The following is an 18,414-nucleotide window of genomic DNA, read 5'->3' as shown; positions in this document are numbered from 1 at the left end:
ACACGTGCTCAACCAAACTGAATTTTTTTAATCATCATAAACATACTGAGAAAACCTTCCAAACTATTTTAGGCCTTACAAATAAAAACAGCTTGTTATAACAAAGTATTTTGAGCATACATAAGCTTAGGAAATACTTCGTAATTTGCGAACCATTTCTTTCTGTAACAAAGTAAATTAGTTTGTATTATGTATGCTCAAAATGAATCGTACAGGTTTTAAGCGTGCACACATCGGACAGAAGTCGGATCGTAAAACACGAACCAAAGCCGTACTCGTGTTTCGAACAAAAAGCCAATCGAGCAGTGATTGAGCCCCTTCGTCTTGACCGTTACTTGGTTGTAAGTACCAAAGAAGCCTGCAGTGCTGCGCCAAGGCTGAGCCACCTTCACCCACTGAGAGCGGCACGCCGCGCCACAAGCGGCTCGGTGTTGGGTTCAGGGCCACGGCCGGCCGTCCCGTCCGTGCGCCGTCCGTGCACTGGCCGTGCATTCGCGGCAACTCGCGCCATTCAGCTGGCTGATTCCGAACGACGCTTTCGTCGCTCTCTCTCTCTCTCTCTCTCTCTCTCTCTCTCTCTCTCTCTCTCTCTCTCTCTCTAAGGGGGCGTCGCGAGGAGGTGCGAGAGAGACGCAGCGACACTGTTCGGAATGAGACGACGCAACTCTGCAGCGCGATGTCTGCCAGTTCGTGTTTCCCGCCAAAATGCAGACATTCGAGTATCAGAATCCGCTGTAGTCCCTGAGAGCTCCGAACCGCAGACATCGAGAGGGAAAAGGATCCGCGGCGTTTTAGCGCGGAATCGAAACTTGAGTCCTCAGAAACGGTGAGGGTGACATTGAATTTTCAAAACTGTCCGCAGACTTTGCTTCACAGAAATGGATTCGTCTCGACAAATCAAACAAAAAGTGTCCACACATGTCATGGTCTTGGATACGAAATGCAGAAGTATTTAAGCTGCGGTCTCGAAGATGGCCCATTTTACTGGCCCGTCAGATAACAATAATCAGACACGGACTAGAAAGACACGGCCCGACACGCCCGAAGAGGTCGCTACGCTGCGCTACACTGCGAGGTCGGATGTGGGTCTCCAGGACCCCGAACCGCTCCTGCAACGCGTGGCCGGAGTGCTGTGCAGTGGTGGCACTGGTCACGGCCGCACATTAATGAAGCAGCACACTGATCCAGAGTCTCTAAATGGGACTCAATCCGAACGTGTGACCCCACCAATGGATTGCTCTACGAACGAAGAATCCATTGTCACACGTTCAGTTCGAGCCCCCCTTAGCGACTCTGGAGCTCAAAACTCGTCTGGAGCTTTGGCCGCCTGCACCGGTCTTCTGGCCCACTGTGGCGTGGCCGGGCGTGCGGTGCGGTGCCCGGCGTGGCTCAGGGCACCTCCACCCACTGCGGCAGCTCCTGCAGCTGCTGGTACAGGGCGAGCCCGGGGCTCTCGGTGCGCTGGACCTGCCGCTGGCCGTAGACCCGGACGTCGTCCGGAAGTTCGCCGAGCTGCACGCCGCACTGGAGCAGGTCCCGGAGGGCGTTCATCTGCCTGGTGGACGCGCCGGCATCTGGAACAGAACCAGTCCTTGTGAGGGTCAGCCACTCAGGGTTGCCTACTTCGTGACGTCAGAGAGCTGCGCTGGGAGTGGCACGCGCGGCACGCACGAAACGCACGCCCAGTGGCGGAACCAGATCCGGCCGGAAGGTGCGGGGGGGGGGGGGGGTATCAACTCTTTGCCTTACACACAGTGGGCCAGAAGACAGGCGGAGGCGGTCAAAACTCTAGACGCGTTTTGAGCTCCAGAGTCACTAAACAGAACTCGAACCGAAAGTGTGACCCCACCAATGGATTCCTCGTTCGGAGAGCAATCCATTGGTGGGGTCACACGTTCGGTTCGAGTTCCATTTAGTGACTCTAGATCTCAAAACGCGTATGGAATTTCGAATGCCTCCTCCGGTCTTCTGGCCCACTGTATGGCGGTCAATTGTCCTACCCCACCTCACTGGACCCTTGCCCGCGCACGGCCCGCTTACCAGAGTAGTCGCCCAGGAAGGCGACGCCGATGGACTTGTTGTTGTAGCCGTAGGTGTGGGCGCCGCGCTGGTGCCAGCCGCGGCCCTGGAAGACGTAGCCCGCATCGCCGCCGATGAGGAAACTGCGCGCCAAATTCAAAGTCATAAAGCGCGCAGCAGGAGATGTACGCTGTCATTCAAACGACGCCTTTTACAGCAGCGTAGATCAATGAACGAGAGAGGGTGCAGGCCTTGATGGCAGGGCTACATTTGATCCACGATATAATCAGGGCAAGCCTATCAGAACAAAATAATGGATAGGTAACTTTGCCGGCTTCTTAAAGTACATCAATACTGTCCAAATGATTGAAATGAGGACGCCACCCAATGGGCCAGAAGACCGACGGAGGCCTTCACCGGTCTTCTGGCCCACTGTGGGCCGCCCGATGGGGCCAACCCGTAGCCGATGTCGCCGAAGCCGAGGTCCTTGTGCTGCTGCTGGATGCTGTGCACCTCCCTGGCGCAGGCCGTCTCGCTGCCGCAGCGCGGCCCCGCCGTGTGGCCCACGATGACGTCGGGCACGGGGGTCGTGATGTAGTGCACCGCCGCGGACGGCGAGGCGCCCCACAGCTGCCGGGAGATGATGTTGGGGCACGCGGCGTCACCTGCACGGACACGTGTGTGTGTTAGCCGAGGTGGCTAGAGCGCCGGAGAGTAAACTCGGAGATGCGGGTTCAAAAACCCGCCGAGTGTTTGATTTTTTTTTCCGGTGTTGGTCTTCGAGGCGTGGCTCAGCTCAGGACACAGGCCCGCGCGCCAGGTACGGTGGGAGGCCTACCTAGCGGGCGATGGCGCGCAGAGCGGATCCTAGGGGACAGCAGGACAATTGACCCCCACGTGTTCTTTCCCCCCGAAAGTAGTAGGCATAGAGTGCTGCTCCCCCCCCCCTTCCGCCGTCAGACCGGCTCTGGATCCGCCACTGGCGCTGAGGTGGGGCGTGGAGTGTCAGTTAGTGTTTCGAGTTCTGTCTGGAGGCGTGAAGCGCGCGTGCGGCGGCCCGAGCGTTCCGCGTGCGTTCCGCGTGCCGAACCAAAGGCCCGCCGCGGCCCGTGGCGTGTCCGGCGTGTCAAGCGTGTGGCACTGCAGGTCGTGCTCGTCACGGCCCGGTGGCGCGGTGTGAACCTGGTGCGAACCTGGTGTGAACCGGCGCAGTGGGCCACACGCACGAGGCGCTCTCGAGCCACCGGCCGCCGCGTGTAGCAGTTTATGCCGCGAGTAAACGACACAGATCTGACTCATTATACGTCTGTTTTATACCATGACACCGAAAGAAAGGTACGTAGTAACTCTTGTTAAAGATCGTTGGGCCTGAAGTGCTTTAACGAGGTATTTTAGAGTGACGATTTGAACATCCGCGCGGGTGAGACGACCCGTTTTCGGGTGGAGTGGTCCGTGATAAGCACAGCCAATCACAGGCCTCCGATTTGGCGGGAAAATGTTCCGATGGCCTGACCGACCGCAGAGTGCTCAATAACTCAGTCAAGACGGGGTAAACGAACCGGCGTCCTTAAACCTTTTTTTTTCCTTTCGGTCATATTATCCTTGCACACGCCAAGCTCGGCCAAGCCCCCGTCTGGCAGTGCCTGGCCGGCCTGGCCATGCCGGAAGGCGGGCCGGCGCGGGCACAATGAACGAAGGCCCCCTCCTTTTGCTCTACCTTGCGGCGTGAGAGACATGCTGAGCAGAACTGGCCCGAGGATGGTGGCGGCGCGGAGCGGGGACCGCAGGGACCGCAGGGATGCTGATGCACCGGGCCGCATCGCGCTTGGGAACCAGAAGCTCGCACAGAGGCGTACACGCACCGCGCACAGCAGCCGAGGCGGCCGAGGTGGAGACGCGTCGGCACGGACTGAGTGCCAATGTCAAGGCGACGCGCCCAGCCAAGCCAGCCAAGCCGCAGACCCCCCCCCTCCCCCCCCCAACCGGAGCAAGGCCCGCACGGCCGGGCATTCCGACAAGCCGACTCGGATGAGAAATTCAGTCGGAAGAATCGGCCGAATCGATCATCGAAGAAGCACTCTAGCGCGCTTGAGAGACTCTAAACCTCGCTCTGAATCGCTCGAAATGCCGCACTTACCTCATGCCGACGTGTGCGGTCCTTGGCTTCGCTTCGACTCAGACACTGTACTTTTCAGTACCATTGAGTTCCTTCTTCGCACGACGCACCATCCAGAGCTCCTCTGGTGCGATTGGTTCGAGACCGATTTGAAGGCTGCAGTCCCCAAACGTGTTGGCAGCTCGCGCCACGCAGCGCGGAGTATCGGCACGCGGCAGAGCCTTGCCGCCTTGCGGTTGCGAGTGTACCAGCCTTATCGGCAGCCTGTTAGGCAGCCTGTTCGGCGCTCGGCCGCCACTCTTTACAGTGCAGGGCCTCGTGGCGGAGCGGAGAGTCCGGGCGGGCGGTGCGGGTCCGCGATGTGAATGCCGACGACCATGCCCAGCGCGCCCAGCGCCACGGCCGCGGCCGTCCTCGCCGTGCTGGTCCTCTCGGCGGAGTGGCGGCCCGCCGCCACGGCGCTGTCCTGCGAGAACCTCAACACCCGCAAGTGGAAGGTGGGGCCGTGGTGGAAGGAGGAGGCGGAAAGTGCAGGAAGGATCAAGCCTCTCGGAGAAGTGACGGAAAGATAGTGAGCTGACGTGTGGGCGTGGCGCGCAGCACGGCCGCAGCATGACGGCGCCGCCCTACGCCATGGGGGTGCAGCTGAACCTGGCCGCCTACAAGGACAAGGCGCGCCTGGACGCCAAGGCGTTCGACGCGCGCGGCGACGAGGAGCTGCGCGCCATGCTGCCCCTCGCCTTCGACGCGCGCAAGCACTGGAAGCGCTGTCCCTCCATCGGCCGCGTCGTGGACCAGGGCTGCTGCGGCTCCTGCTGGGTGAGTTAGGTTAGGTTCGGACTGGCGGAGGCACCGTCGACGACGCCCCTGCACCAGGGCGGCGTCTGAGCAACAGGTCGCGGTGTTGTTCGTCTCCCTCGAAAGACTGCCCTCAGGCCTACGCGTCGGCCATGGTGATGACGGACCGGCAGTGCATCCTCGCCAACGAGCACTTCGAGTACTCGGCGCAGCACTTGTTGGTGTGCAGCAAGACGTCGAACCACTCCACGCCCTGCAAGGGCGGCGACCCCGCCGACGCCTTCGACTTCTGGGTGACGCGCGGTGTCGTTTCCGGCGGCGAGTTCAACTCGTACGTCGTAAGTCTGCTCCGGTCTTCTGGCCCACTGTGCCTCGCCCCACTCTGTCCCAGCGATGCGCAGCGTTTTTCAGATGAATCCCATCCCAGCTTTCCATCTATTAAGACCAAGATGAGGACGCGTAGTGAGGTTTTCCTCAAATTTTTCTTGTTTTGAAGGGGTGCATGCCGTACATCTACGCGCCAGCGGGCAACCAGTGTCGCGCCTCGGCGACGCCGCTCGAATGCTTGCAGCAATGCCAGATAAGCTATCCGCGCCAGTTTAAGAAGGACCTCCACTTCGGTACGGCAGTTCAACGCTTTCAGAAAACCGTCGTGGATCCGAAAAGTGGCTAATGCCCGTAGAGCACGAAACACCCACAATGAAGTCAAAATGAGTCAAAATTATGCCTTGTTTTGTAAAAATGTCGTTCGAAACTAATCAAATGACGTCATGGTGAGCGTCTCGCCCTCTTTAGGTCGAAAAAGAACCGTAGATTTTGAATGAAGTTTCTCGTCCTCCAGGAGAGCGATACATGCTCCTCCCGCAAAACCGCCCCGTGATCATGCAGTCCGAGATCCTTCGCGGCGGCCCCATCGTGGCCATCCTGGACGCGTACGAAGACTTCAAGTGCTACGAATCTGGTTAGTGCGCAACGTGCAACTGGACGCGTGGTCACCGGGGGGATACTCCGCGCGCGAGGGACTCGACGGACAACCTATGCGCGCGGGGTATCGCCAGGGTCATTGGCTCTTCTGCGTCTTCTGCTGGTAGCCGGCGCGCGGAGTAACGACGCCCACGCACAGTGGGCCAGAAGACCGGCGCAGGCGGCCAAAACCCTAGACGCGGTTTGAGCTCTAGAGTCCCATTTAGCGACTCTGGAGCTCGAAACGCATCCGGGATTTCGGCCGCCTCTGCCGGTCTTCTGGCAAGTCCACTGTGTGACACTGCAGGCGTGTACGAGCACGTGGCGGGCGAGCTGGAGGGCGCGCACGCCGTGCGTCTCATTGGCTGGGGCACCGAGAACGGCGTGCCGTACTGGCTGGCGGCCAACTCCTGGGGCAAGGCCTGGGGGGAGCGGGGGCTGTTCAAGGTGCGGCGCGGCACCAACGAGTGCAACATCGAGAGCCTCCGGGTGGCCACGGGCTTCCCCTCCACGGTGGACGTCAAGGGCGACGCCGAGACCACGGTGAGCCTGCAGTGAGCCTTCCCCCTTCTTTCTGGACTCGGAGGGCAGTTGTAAACACGGTTAGCAAAACAACTATTGTGTTTCTGTGCGGACTGGCAGCAACGTGGACTCAGTGAGTCTGCTCTCTGTTCCAGACGGGCCAGCAGTCAGCTGAGGGCGAGGCGTCCGAGGCGGTAAAAGTGACCACGCGTTGTAAAACAATAAATAGTAGACTAAACTTTATTTGACACGTTGATTCAGTCGTTCGAAGTGAGCTCTCCAAATCGCGCCGATACTTTTGGAGCGCCCACTTTGATGTTCGGGGGGCCTGGCAGTGGGTCTAGCCCCACCAGCCTCGCTGTGCGTTCCGCTGCTGGGAGCTCTGTCGCTGTTGGCTGTTGGTGCCGCTGGTCTGTCGCTGGCTGCTCTGTCGCTGCTGGCTGCTCTGCTGGCTGCCCTGCTGGCTGCCACTGCGGTTCTCCTGCCAGGGGGTGAAGTCCATCCCCGGCAGCTGCGAGCACTGCACTTCGGAGTTCCTGCGGGCAGAACGGGTCGGATTAGGGATTCAGTCACGCTTCTTTGGTTCGGTCGAAGAGTCGCTACTCACAGCGGGCCAGAAGACCGATGGAGGCGGCCAAAACTGTAGACGCGTTTGAGCTTCAGAGTCGCTAAATGGGGCTCGAACCGAACGTGTCACACGTTCTGTTTGAGTCATGTTAAACGATTGAGCTCAAAACGCGCCTAAAATTTTGGCCGCCTTCACCGGTCTTCTGGCCCACTGTGCTACTCCTCACCCCTGGACGCCGATCTTGAGGAAAGCGTTTCTGGGAACGGTGTTGAGGCCGCGTATGTTGTCGCACATCAGCTTTGACGCCGTCTGCTTACGAATCTCCTGCAGTTGCGCTGAGGAGGGAACAAACAATGTCATCCGCTGTCGCTGAAAGCTTTTCTCAACGCTCTGTTAAAAGTTTCTAGAGGAAAAAAATTAGGGTGTGGCGTTGGTATTTGAACCCGGGACTTTACCCGGTGTGAAGGGGCGCGGGCTGCTGGCCAGGTCGTAGAAGTAGGGGTCGCCCTCCTTGTAGCGCCGGAACTGGTCCACGACGACGCACTGGAAGACGGGGGACGTGATGGTGGCCGTGTTGGAGGTGTCGAAGCGACGCTCCAGCAGCCCGCCCACGTAGTAGTCCACGTCGTCGGGGTGCGCGTACAGCGTCTGCAGCAGCTGGATGTTCTGCGCAGCGCGACGCAGCGCGACGCGACAGCGTTAGTGCCACGCACTCGGCCTCTCCCTTTCGGCTTCGCCTCACAGCGTCCCGTCAAGCCCCCCATCCCACGCAACCGTCCGGGCGGGGGCCTAGCCATCAATCCAAATCCATCCGCACAGCTATCCGTCTGCTCTAGGGTGCTGCTTTTCGTCTCGCCCGATCGGCCGCCACCGCCGCGCTCCGCCCTTCCCACCACGCTTCCCCTTTCACCGGCTGTTTCCTGAAGACCCCCTCCTCGAAGCTAGTCCCTCTCTCTCCTCACCCTGGCGCTGATGAGGTCCGAGAAGCCGTTCCAGCTGGTGGCCCTGCGCAAGCCGCACGTCTGGCGGTAGTCGTTGTAGCTGGGCAGGCCGTGCTCGCGGCCGCGGATGATGTCGGTGGAGATGAGGTCGCCGCCGAACGCCGCGCCGTTGGCGAACATGCGGTTCTTGATCTGCGGCAAGCGGGTCCTTGGTCAGTACGCACAGTGGGCCAGAAGACCGGCGCCGGCGGCCTAAACTCTAGACGCGTTTTGAGCTCCAGAGTCGCTAAGCAGGGCTCGAACAGAACGCGTGACCCCACCGACGGATTCCTCGTTCGGAGAGCAATCCATTGGTTGGTCACGCGTTCGGTTCGAGTCCTATTTAGCGACTCAAAAACTCAAAACCGGGTCTTCACTTATAGACGAGGAGGGAGTTTGGGCCTGACCTGGTCCGCCATGTACTGGTCCTGCTCCTGGCTGGGCTGGTACAGCATGCCCTCCACCACGGCCTGCACCATGTTGTTCTGCAGCACGATGGCGGCGGGGGTGTCCACCACGGTGCCCGCCTGTCTGCCGGAGCGCCCCAGCCTGCGCGCGGAACCAAAAAATTAACCTATGTTGCTCAGTGGGCTAGAAGACCGAAGGATGTGGTCGAAATCCCAGACACGTTTTGAGCTCTAGAGTCGCTAAACGGGACTCGAACCGAACGTGTGACCCCACCAATGGAGTGCTCTCCGAACGAGGAATGCATTGGTGGGGTCACACGTCCGGTTCGAGTCACAGTTAGCGGCTCTGGAGCTCAAAACGCGTCTAGAGTTTCGGCCGCCGGCGCCGGTCTTTCGGCCTACTGTGTGTTGACATCTTTTCCACTCGCCCCGGATGTCCCTCTCGCCCGCTCACCAGATGTTGTTCTGGATGAGGGAGTGGAAGGAGCGGAAGGCGGCGCTGGCGAAGTCGTTGGCCGTCCTGGGGTCGGTCTGCGCGCTGTAGGCCTGGCTGTAGCCGCTCTGCGCGGGCCGCAGGTTGTTGCGCGCCACCGCGTCGTGGCCTGCGAGCAAAGTGTTGAGTTACCCAGGGAGCAGATCATTTCAACGACCTGAATTAGACCGACAAAAACTCCAGACATTTGACTCTATTCCCCATCGAGCTGACAGCACACTTTAAAGTCGCGTCCACTGCGAGTTTGACGGCCCACTCACCGATGAGCCACGGCAGCCAGTCGCGGTAGGTGATCTGCTGCCACTGGGCGATGACCACCCTCCTGGCCTCCTGGTAGAGGCGCTCGTCGTCCCAGTGCGGGTTGAGGCCGGCCAGCGTCCGGGCGATGCGGTTGTGCTCGCGCAGCAGCGTGGTGTGCACGGCGGACAGCATGGCCGTCACCACCACGCGGATGTCACCTGCAAGCTTACAGTGTGTGAGTCAGAATGGAGCCGGGGGAAAGCGCCTGGCCACGTCTCGTTTTGCAGTGCAGGCGAGCTTGTGTCGGGCCCGAAACGGCATACGATCATGTGTGGTTTAGCCCGTAATGGTAATGGTAATGGTAATGGGCGGGTAGGCAAGGTGCGTGGCTTCCATGCCTTGGGGTTGCCTACCCGGTCTTCCGCAGGCGTGCGGGCCCCCGTCTCGACGGCAGTCCCGCCGCACTCGGGTGCAGTGCGGTACAGCCTATCCTCTGTTTCGCAGGCGTTTCATTCAGGTTTTGTCGTCTGCTGTTATCGCTATTGGATCTCCAGGCACACCCACCTCCCACCCTCCAACCCCGGGCAAAACCTACTCCATGTACTACTAGGAAAAACTAACACAAACTTGGAAAAAAATCTCGACGGCGCGTGATCAAGCCGAAAAACTCTCTCTTATTTTGGCTTCCCTCACTTGGCATAAAACGCTGGGTTATACAAAGTTTTCAAAGAGGCTTCTCCTGCAGGTTAGTGACGGCGACGGCAAGGACTACACCTACGACTACGACCTGGACGACTACTAGTGGCGTACTCACCGGCGAACAGGTCGCCCTGAGGGTCGGCGGGCAGGTGCTGCTCGCCGTTGATGGTCCGGAAGCGCAGCAGGCCGCCCTGGTTGGCGCGGAGGTTGCGCGCCTTGGTGGGGTCCGAGCCGTACACGTGGGACGCGTCCAAGTAGTGCGTCACCATGTTCCTCTGGAATAAAAATGAAAAAAAAATGAGTAGCGAGCAGTGCTGCCACAAAAGACTGCCGTGCCTTGAAGTACCTGCTCGCGCCAGCTGGTCTGGCACGTGTTGGAGGCGGAGCGCTGCACGCCGAGGCAGGTGACGCCGTGGCGGCGGAAGAAGGGGTCGTTGTTGGGGATGTCGATGCGCGCGCACGTGATGGTGGCGCGGTTGGCGGCGCGCAGCGACTCGGCGCAGCAGCCCGAGTTGGCCTCGGGGAAGGCCGTGTCCAGCAGCGTGATGTCGTGCGCCACCAGCTGGCCCCAGTTCATGAAGAAGTGGTTCACCACGGGGTTGGGCACGTCCACGTCGATGTGCAGGCGGTTCACCACCTCGCGCGGGCTGGGCAGCGCGGCCCTGGTCACACCCACGCGTGGCGCGTGGACTCCTGTGGACAGCGGCTTCAGTCAGAGTCCGTGCCGGCGGCCAAAGCTCTAGGCGCGTTTTGAGCTCCAGAGTCGCTAAATGGGGATCGAACCGAACGTGCGACCCCACCAATGGATTCCTCGCTCGGAGAGCAATCCATTGGTGGGGTCACACGACCGCTTCGAGTCCTATTCAGCGACTCTGGAGCTCAAAACGCGTCCGGGATTGCACTGGCCTGCAGCACTGACCGTCGGCGTAGACGGGCCTGCGCACCCTGGTGTAGGGCGTGCCGGACATGCCCAGCACGCGGTCCGCCTTGTGGCACGAGCCGTCGTTGGGCCGGAAGGGCGGCGGCACGCCCTGGCAAGACGGCGACCTGGAGCGCGGGCACGACACGTCCACGGTGGGGTCGTTGCTGGCGGGGGTGGCGCCGCTGGAGTTGGAGCCACTGCCGCTGGAGCCATTGCCGCTGGAGCCATTGGACCCCGAGCCGCTGGAGCCTCCGCTGGAGCCACTGTTGCTGCTCCTGCTGCCGTAGCCGTTGCCGCCGCCGCTGCTCCTGTTGAATTTCATTAAGAATAAGTGCTCCGTCCCGGCCGGCCCAGACGGCCATCACCGCGACGGGCGCGTGATGCGGGATTTCCACGATCCGGACTCTGCACTGCGAAAACCATCATTCCTCAACGTTTTCCTGTTTGGGTTAGTTTTTCCCTCTTTTTTTGTATGTGTGTGTAGGGGGGGGGTCGACTTTACGGTTTTGAGGACGAATGTGACACGACGCGTTCGTTAGAATATGCAAATATGCAAATTGCACGCTTAAAACATTCCAAAGTATTTTGAGCATACATAGTACAAACTAATTTATTTTGTTATACACAGAACTCACGTCTGCTGAGCCGTAGGCTGAGCCTGCTGCTGCTGGGAGCGTCTCCTGCTGTACCACTGGGCGTCCACGCAGAGGGTGCACACCAGGAGCAGCAGTACTGCGGCCCTGGTCAGGGCCTGAGGAGCCAAATAATCAACAAATTAATTCCTGATACCGAACACACGCTTCTGTCCTGGAGATGAGAAAACAGACCCGCTTTAAGATTCCGGCGCCTGTATCTCGTAAACGGCGACCGGAACAAGCTTTGAGCTTAAGATGACGTCAGATGGAAATTAATCTTTCAAAATGAGTCGTTTTATGCATAAGGCACCGCTGATGAGATATCCGCCTTTCGCGTCGGGGTGGGTCACTTTTCCCATCTGTTCTGTTTCGTCTGCGCCTTCCCCGAATGCCGCTTGACAACGCGGAACACAGACGTCAGGCTGTCACCTGTAACGCCTGCCGGGCAAGGTCAAACAACACACAGTGTGTGAAAAGCGCACGCTTTTCGAACCGCACAAGCGGAAGGGTGGCGACAAAATAATGTCAACAGGAACCACGTGGAGCGAGGTGACATCAACGCCCGGCGGGCGCGCGAGCCAGGACACGGGCCGGACTAAGAAGTGACTCATCCTCGGCACAGCTTGGGCCGGCGCTTATTTCCTAAGGAGCCAGAGACAATTAGGAGTCGTGCTCTGCAAGTCGGTGAGATTATAAACGGACCAGTGACCACTGAACCAAATAGATCAATTGTCAAACGATACACGTACCACTAGAAAATTTCATTATGATCAACATTAATGATATTACTTTGAAGTAATGTGAACACATTTCAAACATCTCCCACGTTGCATTTCGAGCAAAATTAAGATATCGATCATGATACCACTGCTGTTTATCGCCTTTAAATGTTACTGACACTTGAAGGAGGTTGCGTGAACCGCCTTTACTTTGCTTGACGAATCTACCAGACTCCCGGGCCCTCGATGAGTCAACGCACCTTTGCCTGGGTGGCGGCCATCCTGTCGTCTGGGCTGCCGATCACGAAGAGACAACCGCCCCGGCGGCGAGTGTGTCTTTTATCTCCTCGCCGGCAACCTTGTCGCTCAAGCGCGATTTTATGTGCACCGGCGCGTGGCCGCCCAGCAGGCTGTGCAAATAGCCAAATTCCTCCACTGCTTAGACTCGCGGCTTGACACAGTGGCACAAAACAACGGTGGAAACCTTTCGGGGCTTTAAGTTGGGCACTACTGCAGTTCCTCGACTTTGCGATAGCTGCTGGTCTGGCACGGAACGACGGTGAAACGTTTTGGGGCTGCAAGCTAGGACACAGTGTCACAACGGTTGATACCTTTCGGGGCTCCAAGTTCAGACACAGGGGCACAACACAACGGTGTAAACCTTTCGGGCCACAAGTTTCGGTACAGTAATTACAAAACCACGGTCGGCACCTTTCGGGACTCCTAGTTCAAACGGTGAAAACGTTTTGGAGCTCCAAGTTTGCACACAAAAGCACAACGGTGAAAACCTATTGGGGCTCAAAGTTTGCACTCAGTGAGCACAGCAGTGGAAGGCTTTCGAAGCTCCAAGTTTGCACTCAGTGAGCACAGCAGTGGAAGGCTTTCGAAGCTCCAAGTTTGTCCGCACTAGTGCAGGACTTGGCCAAGTTGTTGTCCTTTGTCACTGGAGGATCGCTGCCACTTGAGCGAATCGATCGTCGAGGGCCTCGGCGAGGACGGCGGCCGCCACCTCACTGAGGAGTCCGGGGTCTCCGTGGACGCGGCGTGCGGCGCCTTGGACGACGCCTTGGACGACGCCATGGCCGACGCCAGGCCGGTGGAGAAGCGCGCCGAGTGGTCCGTGAGCTGCAGCCGGCGGGCGTCGCCAACGACTGGCCGACCCGATCGGACCCATTATTACTCGCACACGGGTTTCCCCCGCAGCTGCCTTCCCGCATACGTCGACGAAAAGTCCCACGGTGCTTTCGTGTCGAGAGGGTTGCCGACCGCAGCTTGCCTACACTACAATCTGAAGTGTGTACTCAGCATGCAAAGTAGGAGTGTGTATTGCAAGTGTACACCTGAGGATGCATACTGGGTACACACTCAAGTTTGTAGTGTACTAGGCAAAGATCTAGGATGTGCTTTCGATACGTGAGCCCGACAAACTATTGGTTGGCAACCCTTCCGTCGCCGGTGCATCGTGGCAACTTGTTGAACCTTGTCCGCAGGCTGTGGCCCCTCTGCAGGCTGGCCGGGCTGCTGCCTATGTCGACGGCACGCTGCCAGTGCCCGGCCGGGGCGTCCTGGAAGGTTTGGGCACGCTTAACACCTTACTTAACACCTTACGAAGTATTTTGAGCATCCACCCTCTCAGCACTGGTGCCTCCTGGAAATTTTGCCTGCTCTTGTGGCGACACTGATTTGGAAGTCGCTCTGTGACCACCGTCTTAGACTTGCTCCTGCCAACCGCTGCTGCCGTCGGCGTACTGGCTGGCGTACTCCTTGTTGCTGGCCGCGATGGTGGTGACGCTCACGGCTGTCAACGTGACCCCCGACTTCTCGAACAACTACGTCGCCGTCAACAACACGAACGCCACCGTGGTCTCGGGGCCGATGAACCACTTCGTGTGCTGGTTCGACGTGGTGAGCGTCGCCGTCACCGCGGCCACCAGCATCCTGCAGGGCGCCGTGGCGCAGGCCGCCGTGCTTCGACTCATCGCGCTCCTCAAGAAGGTGCGAGTTGATCGGTGTATGGAAGTCGTTGGTTGTTTCATGTTGTTGTTACTGCGGAGTGTTAGGTGGACTTGCTGCTGAGCTACATCCCGCGCGGCGTCTCCAACTGGGTACCCCTCATCTTGTCCTGCCTGACGTCCGTCATGTTCCTGGACCTCGTCTTCAAGTTCTCGATCAGTGCGGCCTCCGCCACGTTCAGCTTCCCCACCTACGCGTCGTACTTCATCACCTACATGCGCGAGGTCATGTTCGTGGACGACGTCAACGGCCTCAACGCGCGCTTCGCCAACATCAACAGCGAGCTGCAGGACTGCCTCGCGCCAGAGTACACCTTCGGTAAGGCATCATTCGTGTGAATTTTGTCAGGATGTCAGAAACATGTCTGAAATCCTGATGAAAATTCACGTATCTCTCAGAGCTGAAATTCGCAATATCGCATGTTCTCCAGGGACAGTCACGGCGGCAGAGAAGCGGCGCATGAGGATCTCGCGCCTGGCGACGGTCTTCGACATGCTGTGCCAGAGCGCTGACCTGGTGGCGCACCAGTACAGCCTGTTCCTGCTGTGCGACATGCTGAGTCTGATGGTGCGCCTGGTCATCACCGCCTACTTCATCGTCCGCGTCCTGATGGTGTCGGAGGACTTCCCGTTGGCCATGGTGTTCTTCGTCATCGTCCAGGCCCTGTGGCTGCTGAGCCACCTCGCCCGCATGTTCCTCCTCGTGGCACCCTGCTCCACCGCCATGGACGTGGTGAGTTGTCAACGCCATCAACGTCATGTTTTAAGAACACTACAAGACAGTGTGCCTGGAACACATCTATACGAGGGTACTTGACAAATACACATAGGAGTGTACTAGTGAAAGAACCCAGTTATGTCACCATTCGGTTTCGACCGATGGGCAAAGTACAATCCTAGAGCTTAGATGTTCAAGAACACTCCGATCACAATTAGTGTAGGACTTGTTTATAGAGAAATTTGAATGACTTTCCACAGACATTACCTTATTACGCCCTAGACAGTTATACCCCTGAGGGCGTAATTTTGACCGGTGATTGCGTTTCAGACGGACCGCACGGGCAACATCGTCAGCAGCAGCCTGGGCAGGGAGTCACAAGACAGCCAGCTTTCCCGACAGGTGGGGGGAACTCGAGGAACTCCAGCAAACGACTCTGCGTGTGTACTTTTTAATTGGCTAGCGCCTCTGTGTTCTACATCTCGCGTGTCGCCTGTTTCTGCAGCTCAAGTCGCTCTCCATCCATCTGCTGCACCGCAAAATTGGCTTCAGTGCATTCGGCGTGTTTAACCTCAACCTGCCGCTCGTGTGCACGGTACGTTTGGTGGAGCAATCCATACGATTCGATTTGTTTTACGAAGATTTGGTTCGTAAGTTAATCAGTATTTTCTTTGTATTGTGAGCTTATGTATGCTCATAATACTTTGTGTGATGACAAGCTTCTTTCCTTTTTAATGCCTAAAATATTTTGTAAGGTTTCCAGAGCGAACGAATTCAGTTCAATGCGCGCAGAGGGGGTTTGCCGTCAGTGACTTAGATGCTAATCCATTTCCCTATCGACATCTGAGGCTTTAGGTTACTAGACCACCACGGATTCTGCTATGCATTTCAATGTACTGAGTGCACGGTTTTGCAGAGCAAACACCGCACATCTGTTCGGCAGGGTCGCCGTTTCTGACGACTGACGTTTTCCTGCGACATGTGCCTGCGGACTTACTCCGAGAGTCGCGTTCGTCGCTCTGTCTCTCTCGCTCTCTTGGGGGCCGTAGGAGCGAGAGAGACAGAGCGACGAAAACGACTCTGCTGCTAACGAAAGGCTGCTCTTGCAGGTCCTGAGCGCGGTGACCACGTACTTGGTGGTGCTCATCCAGCTGGAGGTGCCTCTGGAGGGGGAGGCGGGGTTGCGGGTTGCGCATGGGTAGCGATAGCGAGTCCCGCCTCGCCCCACCCCGCCTCGCCCCGCCCCGGCGGCGCGACAACAGCACAACATCCGGACACTGACGACGTGTTGATTTTGTTTACCATTTACCACGCTATTGACCCCATCATTCACTTCCTCTGGAAAAAAATTTAATAAAACTGCAGCCGCCTTTTGACTAACTGCCTTCATTCAATTGTCGCGCGGGCGTTTTTTCCCAGCTGATTTTTCCGGTTTGGCTGTGGACTAAGTGTTGGCCAGCCGACCTTGGTGCCGGCCGACCACAGGCTGACACACCCCCGACGAGGTGAGGGGTGTGCACTCTCAAACGCTGTGACTCTTACTTATCACTATTCCGTCAAATGGGGTGAATGGGGTGACTCTAGGCAAACGGGAAGACTTCGACTAACAGGTTCAAGAACATGCAGGTGGCCACGGAGCTGCAACTCAATTGCGCTGTCACAAAAGTGCTCTGAAGGTTTATCAACCCCAAAATAGCAAAAAATGTTGAAATTTGGCGGGTTTTCGTTACAACCCTCCACCATGACGCTTACTATAACGGAAATGGTGACCCGACTTTGGCGCCAGTGCTAGCGCCCTTGCACACCCCGCCCATCATTGACGTCAGAAAATCCGGCGTTGTCGGTAGCAGCATCGGAGTGCGAGGGAGAGGGCGCACCAGCACGGCGGCATCGGCGTGGGGGTGCGAGAGAGAGCGCACCTCCCCGATCGCGACAGCCAACTGCAATTACAATCACGCCCCGGAGGCTCGTGCTGACATATCGGGGCGCCGGGGGCACCGGGGGCTCAGGGATGGGTGTGCCGTGTGTCTGACAAAAGAATCGACCTCGCGCCGCCTGCACACTGGCAGTCGTTTCGGTCGCTCTGTCTGCCTCGCACTCGTGGGGCGTCGCGTGGCGGTGCGAGACAGACAGAGCGACGAAAACGACCCTCGGAATCAGTCTGGCCGGGGCTGGCCGGCCGCGCGGCACTTTGGCAGGGTTGTCAGAGTAAACACGTTCACATCACGGCGCACGGTGGCGCTGCACGGCGGCACGGGCACGGGCACGCCACCATGCCTTGTTTACCACACGCAGCACGGCCGGCAGCGGGGCCGCATCCCCGGCACACGCCCCAGTGAATCTCGCGCCGCGCCGCCGCCAGGACGCCGCCAGGGCACCGCGCCTTGCGTCGGCATCGCGACCGTGTCCGATAGAAAGATAGATAGATAGATCGATGTGAAGCGCCAACGGGAAGTGCGTGGATAGCCCAATCAGGCCACGCCTCGGGGACGGTCGCAGGCCGGTCGCAGGCGGGGCGCAGGTCGCACCCCCAGCCAGCCAGCGGGCCCCGCGGGGGGCGAGCGCGGCCTCATGCTGGGGCCCGGCAGCATGGACATCGCCAGGGCGAAGCGGAAGTGGTGAGCAGGCCTGCTCGCAGTGGGCCAGAAGACCGGCGGAGGCGGCCAAAACTCCAGACGCGTTTTAGACGCGCCTAGAGTTTTGGCCGCCTCCACCGGTCTTCCGGCCCACTGTGCAGCTAAACCCCACGCACTCCCTTATTTGTGCAATTTTTGAACGGCTCTCACGTAATTTTGCGCCTACGTGCTTGAGACTTTATGCGATTACGCGTACAAATTTGTACGGGAAAAGTTACACACTAAAGGCCGCATTCTACCAAAAAAAGCGTGAACTGTGAGGACACGCCTTAGCCCGTCCCCAAACGGAGCTTGAACCAAACACATGAGGGTATCAATGGCTCGCCCTTCGAACGAGGAATCCATTGATTCCCTCATTTGTCTGATTTCCAATATCGACCACTGTGAAACATGCCATGGGACCCGAGATGGGTGTTCCTCGTGGCTGAGCCATTTAGCGACTCTGAACCTTGAAACGCGTTCAGGATTTCGACCGCCTCCAACGGTCTTCTGGCCCACAGTGCTGCGTAGTAAAATCTCAATGCTCGCCCACTGCGAACACATCTACGTCTTGTTTTGCGGTTGTCTGTTTGTTGTTGTTTTTCGTTCCGCGGCGACCCCTGCTTGGGGTGGAAGTGGTCGCGAACAGCAAACAGTGCGGTGGCCGTGCACTTGGCTCTGTCAAACTCGAGAGTTGTTTTCTGTTGGAAAAGCCGTCACTCGGTGGGCGGGGTTGGTTCCCGCCTGTCTCGCAGTCCATTTGGCTTGGCGGCTGAGGCGGGCCGGCCGTGGGCCGCGGGCAGCGATTCGCTCTGTCTCTCTCTCTCTCTCTCGCCCTGACGGGGTGCGTGTGGGTGCGAGAGAGAGGGCCCTGCGCAGGCTGTAAACAACATGGACACACGACGCGAGGTGGGCGAGGCGGGTCGATGGGAGGGCAGGGCAGGGCGAGGGTTGCACGCCACTGCAAGGCCAGTCGCAGGCTCAGAGC

General features: G+C 58.6%; 4 protein-coding genes across 5 annotated transcripts; 2 read left to right on the top strand and 2 right to left on the bottom strand.

Moving 5' to 3' along the window:
• Positions 1–14: 14 nt before the first annotated feature.
• On the bottom strand, positions 15–3,923 carry LOC117644801 (peptidoglycan-recognition protein 2). The gene is made up of 4 exons (XM_034384432.1): positions 3,737–3,923; positions 2,477–2,684; positions 2,041–2,162; positions 15–1,574 (listed from the first exon to the last, which is right to left on the bottom strand). Exons 1-4 carry the CDS (start codon positions 3,837–3,839, stop codon positions 1,390–1,392), a joined length of 618 nt encoding a protein of 205 aa, XP_034240323.1. The 5' UTR covers positions 3,840–3,923; the 3' UTR covers positions 15–1,389.
• A 694-nt stretch (positions 3,924–4,617) lies between these two features.
• Positions 4,618–9,988, top strand: LOC117644800 (cathepsin B-like). Its single transcript, XM_034384430.1, has 8 exons — positions 4,618–4,632; positions 4,747–4,954; positions 5,071–5,271; positions 5,430–5,553; positions 5,775–5,894; positions 6,204–6,439; positions 6,574–6,612; positions 9,852–9,988. Exons 2-8 carry the CDS (start codon positions 4,748–4,750, stop codon positions 9,906–9,908), a joined length of 984 nt encoding a protein of 327 aa, XP_034240321.1. The 5' UTR covers positions 4,618–4,632; position 4,747; the 3' UTR covers positions 9,909–9,988.
• Positions 6,636–12,497, bottom strand: LOC117644798 (peroxidase-like). Its single transcript, XM_034384427.1, has 12 exons — positions 12,342–12,497; positions 11,363–11,478; positions 10,725–11,035; positions 10,152–10,498; positions 9,921–10,080; positions 9,127–9,324; positions 8,828–8,975; positions 8,374–8,515; positions 7,949–8,119; positions 7,442–7,652; positions 7,213–7,321; positions 6,636–6,954 (listed from the first exon to the last, which is right to left on the bottom strand). The coding sequence occupies exons 1-12, from the start codon at positions 12,360–12,362 to the stop codon at positions 6,759–6,761; spliced, it is 2,130 nt and encodes a 709-aa protein (XP_034240318.1). The 5' UTR covers positions 12,363–12,497; the 3' UTR covers positions 6,636–6,758.
• Positions 12,498–12,969: 472 nt separating this feature from the next.
• Positions 12,970–16,187, top strand: LOC117644799 (gustatory receptor for sugar taste 43a-like). 2 transcript variants are annotated; one of them, XM_034384428.1, is made up of 7 exons: positions 12,970–13,653; positions 13,795–14,076; positions 14,142–14,412; positions 14,525–14,826; positions 15,142–15,213; positions 15,317–15,406; positions 15,921–16,187. In XM_034384428.1, exons 1-7 carry the CDS (start codon positions 13,480–13,482, stop codon positions 16,011–16,013), a joined length of 1,284 nt encoding a protein of 427 aa, XP_034240319.1. In that variant the 5' UTR covers positions 12,970–13,479; the 3' UTR covers positions 16,014–16,187. The 2 variants fall into 2 exon arrangements, with proteins under 2 accessions (XP_034240319.1, XP_034240320.1); XM_034384429.1 differs by having other exon boundaries at positions 12,973–14,076.
• The last annotated feature ends 2,227 nt before the right edge of the window (positions 16,188–18,414 follow it).

Source organism: Thrips palmi, unplaced genomic scaffold (genome assembly GCF_012932325.1).
Source record: "Thrips palmi isolate BJ-2018 unplaced genomic scaffold, TpBJ-2018v1 HiC_scaffold_18, whole genome shotgun sequence".
NCBI classification, from domain to species: Eukaryota; Metazoa; Arthropoda; class Insecta; order Thysanoptera; family Thripidae; genus Thrips; species Thrips palmi.
This window is presented reverse-complemented; position numbering and strand designations above follow the sequence as displayed.

Excerpts from the sequence above, each read along its gene's own strand:
- LOC117644801 (XM_034384432.1), bottom strand. The coding sequence starts at position 3,839 with ATGCGGCCCGGTGCATCAGCATCCCTGCGGTCCCTGCGGTCCCCGCTC. Across the intron at positions 2,685-3,736 it reads CATGTCTCTCACGCCGCAAG|GTGACGCCGCGTGCCCCAAC; the intron begins GTAGAGCAAAAG and ends GTGTCCGTGCAG. Across the intron at positions 1,575-2,040 it reads CTTCCTGGGCGACTACTCTG|ATGCCGGCGCGTCCACCAGG; the intron begins GTAAGCGGGCCG and ends GTTCTGTTCCAG.
- LOC117644800 (XM_034384430.1), top strand. The coding sequence starts at position 4,748 with ATGACGGCGCCGCCCTACGCCATGGGGGTGCAGCTGAACCTGGCCGCC. Across the intron at positions 5,272-5,429 it reads GCGAGTTCAACTCGTACGTC|GGGTGCATGCCGTACATCTA; the intron begins GTAAGTCTGCTC and ends CTTGTTTTGAAG. Across the intron at positions 6,613-9,851 it reads AGGGCGAGGCGTCCGAGGCG|GTTAGTGACGGCGACGGCAA; the intron begins GTAAAAGTGACC and ends CTTCTCCTGCAG.
- LOC117644798 (XM_034384427.1), bottom strand. The coding sequence starts at position 12,362 with ATGGCCGCCACCCAGGCAAAG. Across the intron at positions 8,516-8,827 it reads CTCATCCAGAACAACATCTG|GCTGGGGCGCTCCGGCAGAC; the intron begins GTGAGCGGGCGA and ends TTCCGCGCGCAG. Across the intron at positions 8,120-8,373 it reads ACCAGTACATGGCGGACCAG|ATCAAGAACCGCATGTTCGC; the intron begins GTCAGGCCCAAA and ends CGCTTGCCGCAG.
- LOC117644799 (XM_034384428.1), top strand. The coding sequence starts at position 13,480 with ATGTGCTTTCGATACGTGAGCCCGACAAACTATTGGTTGGCAACCCTT. Across the intron at positions 14,413-14,524 it reads CGCGCCAGAGTACACCTTCG|GGACAGTCACGGCGGCAGAG; the intron begins GTAAGGCATCAT and ends CATGTTCTCCAG. Across the intron at positions 15,214-15,316 it reads ACAGCCAGCTTTCCCGACAG|CTCAAGTCGCTCTCCATCCA; the intron begins GTGGGGGGAACT and ends CTGTTTCTGCAG.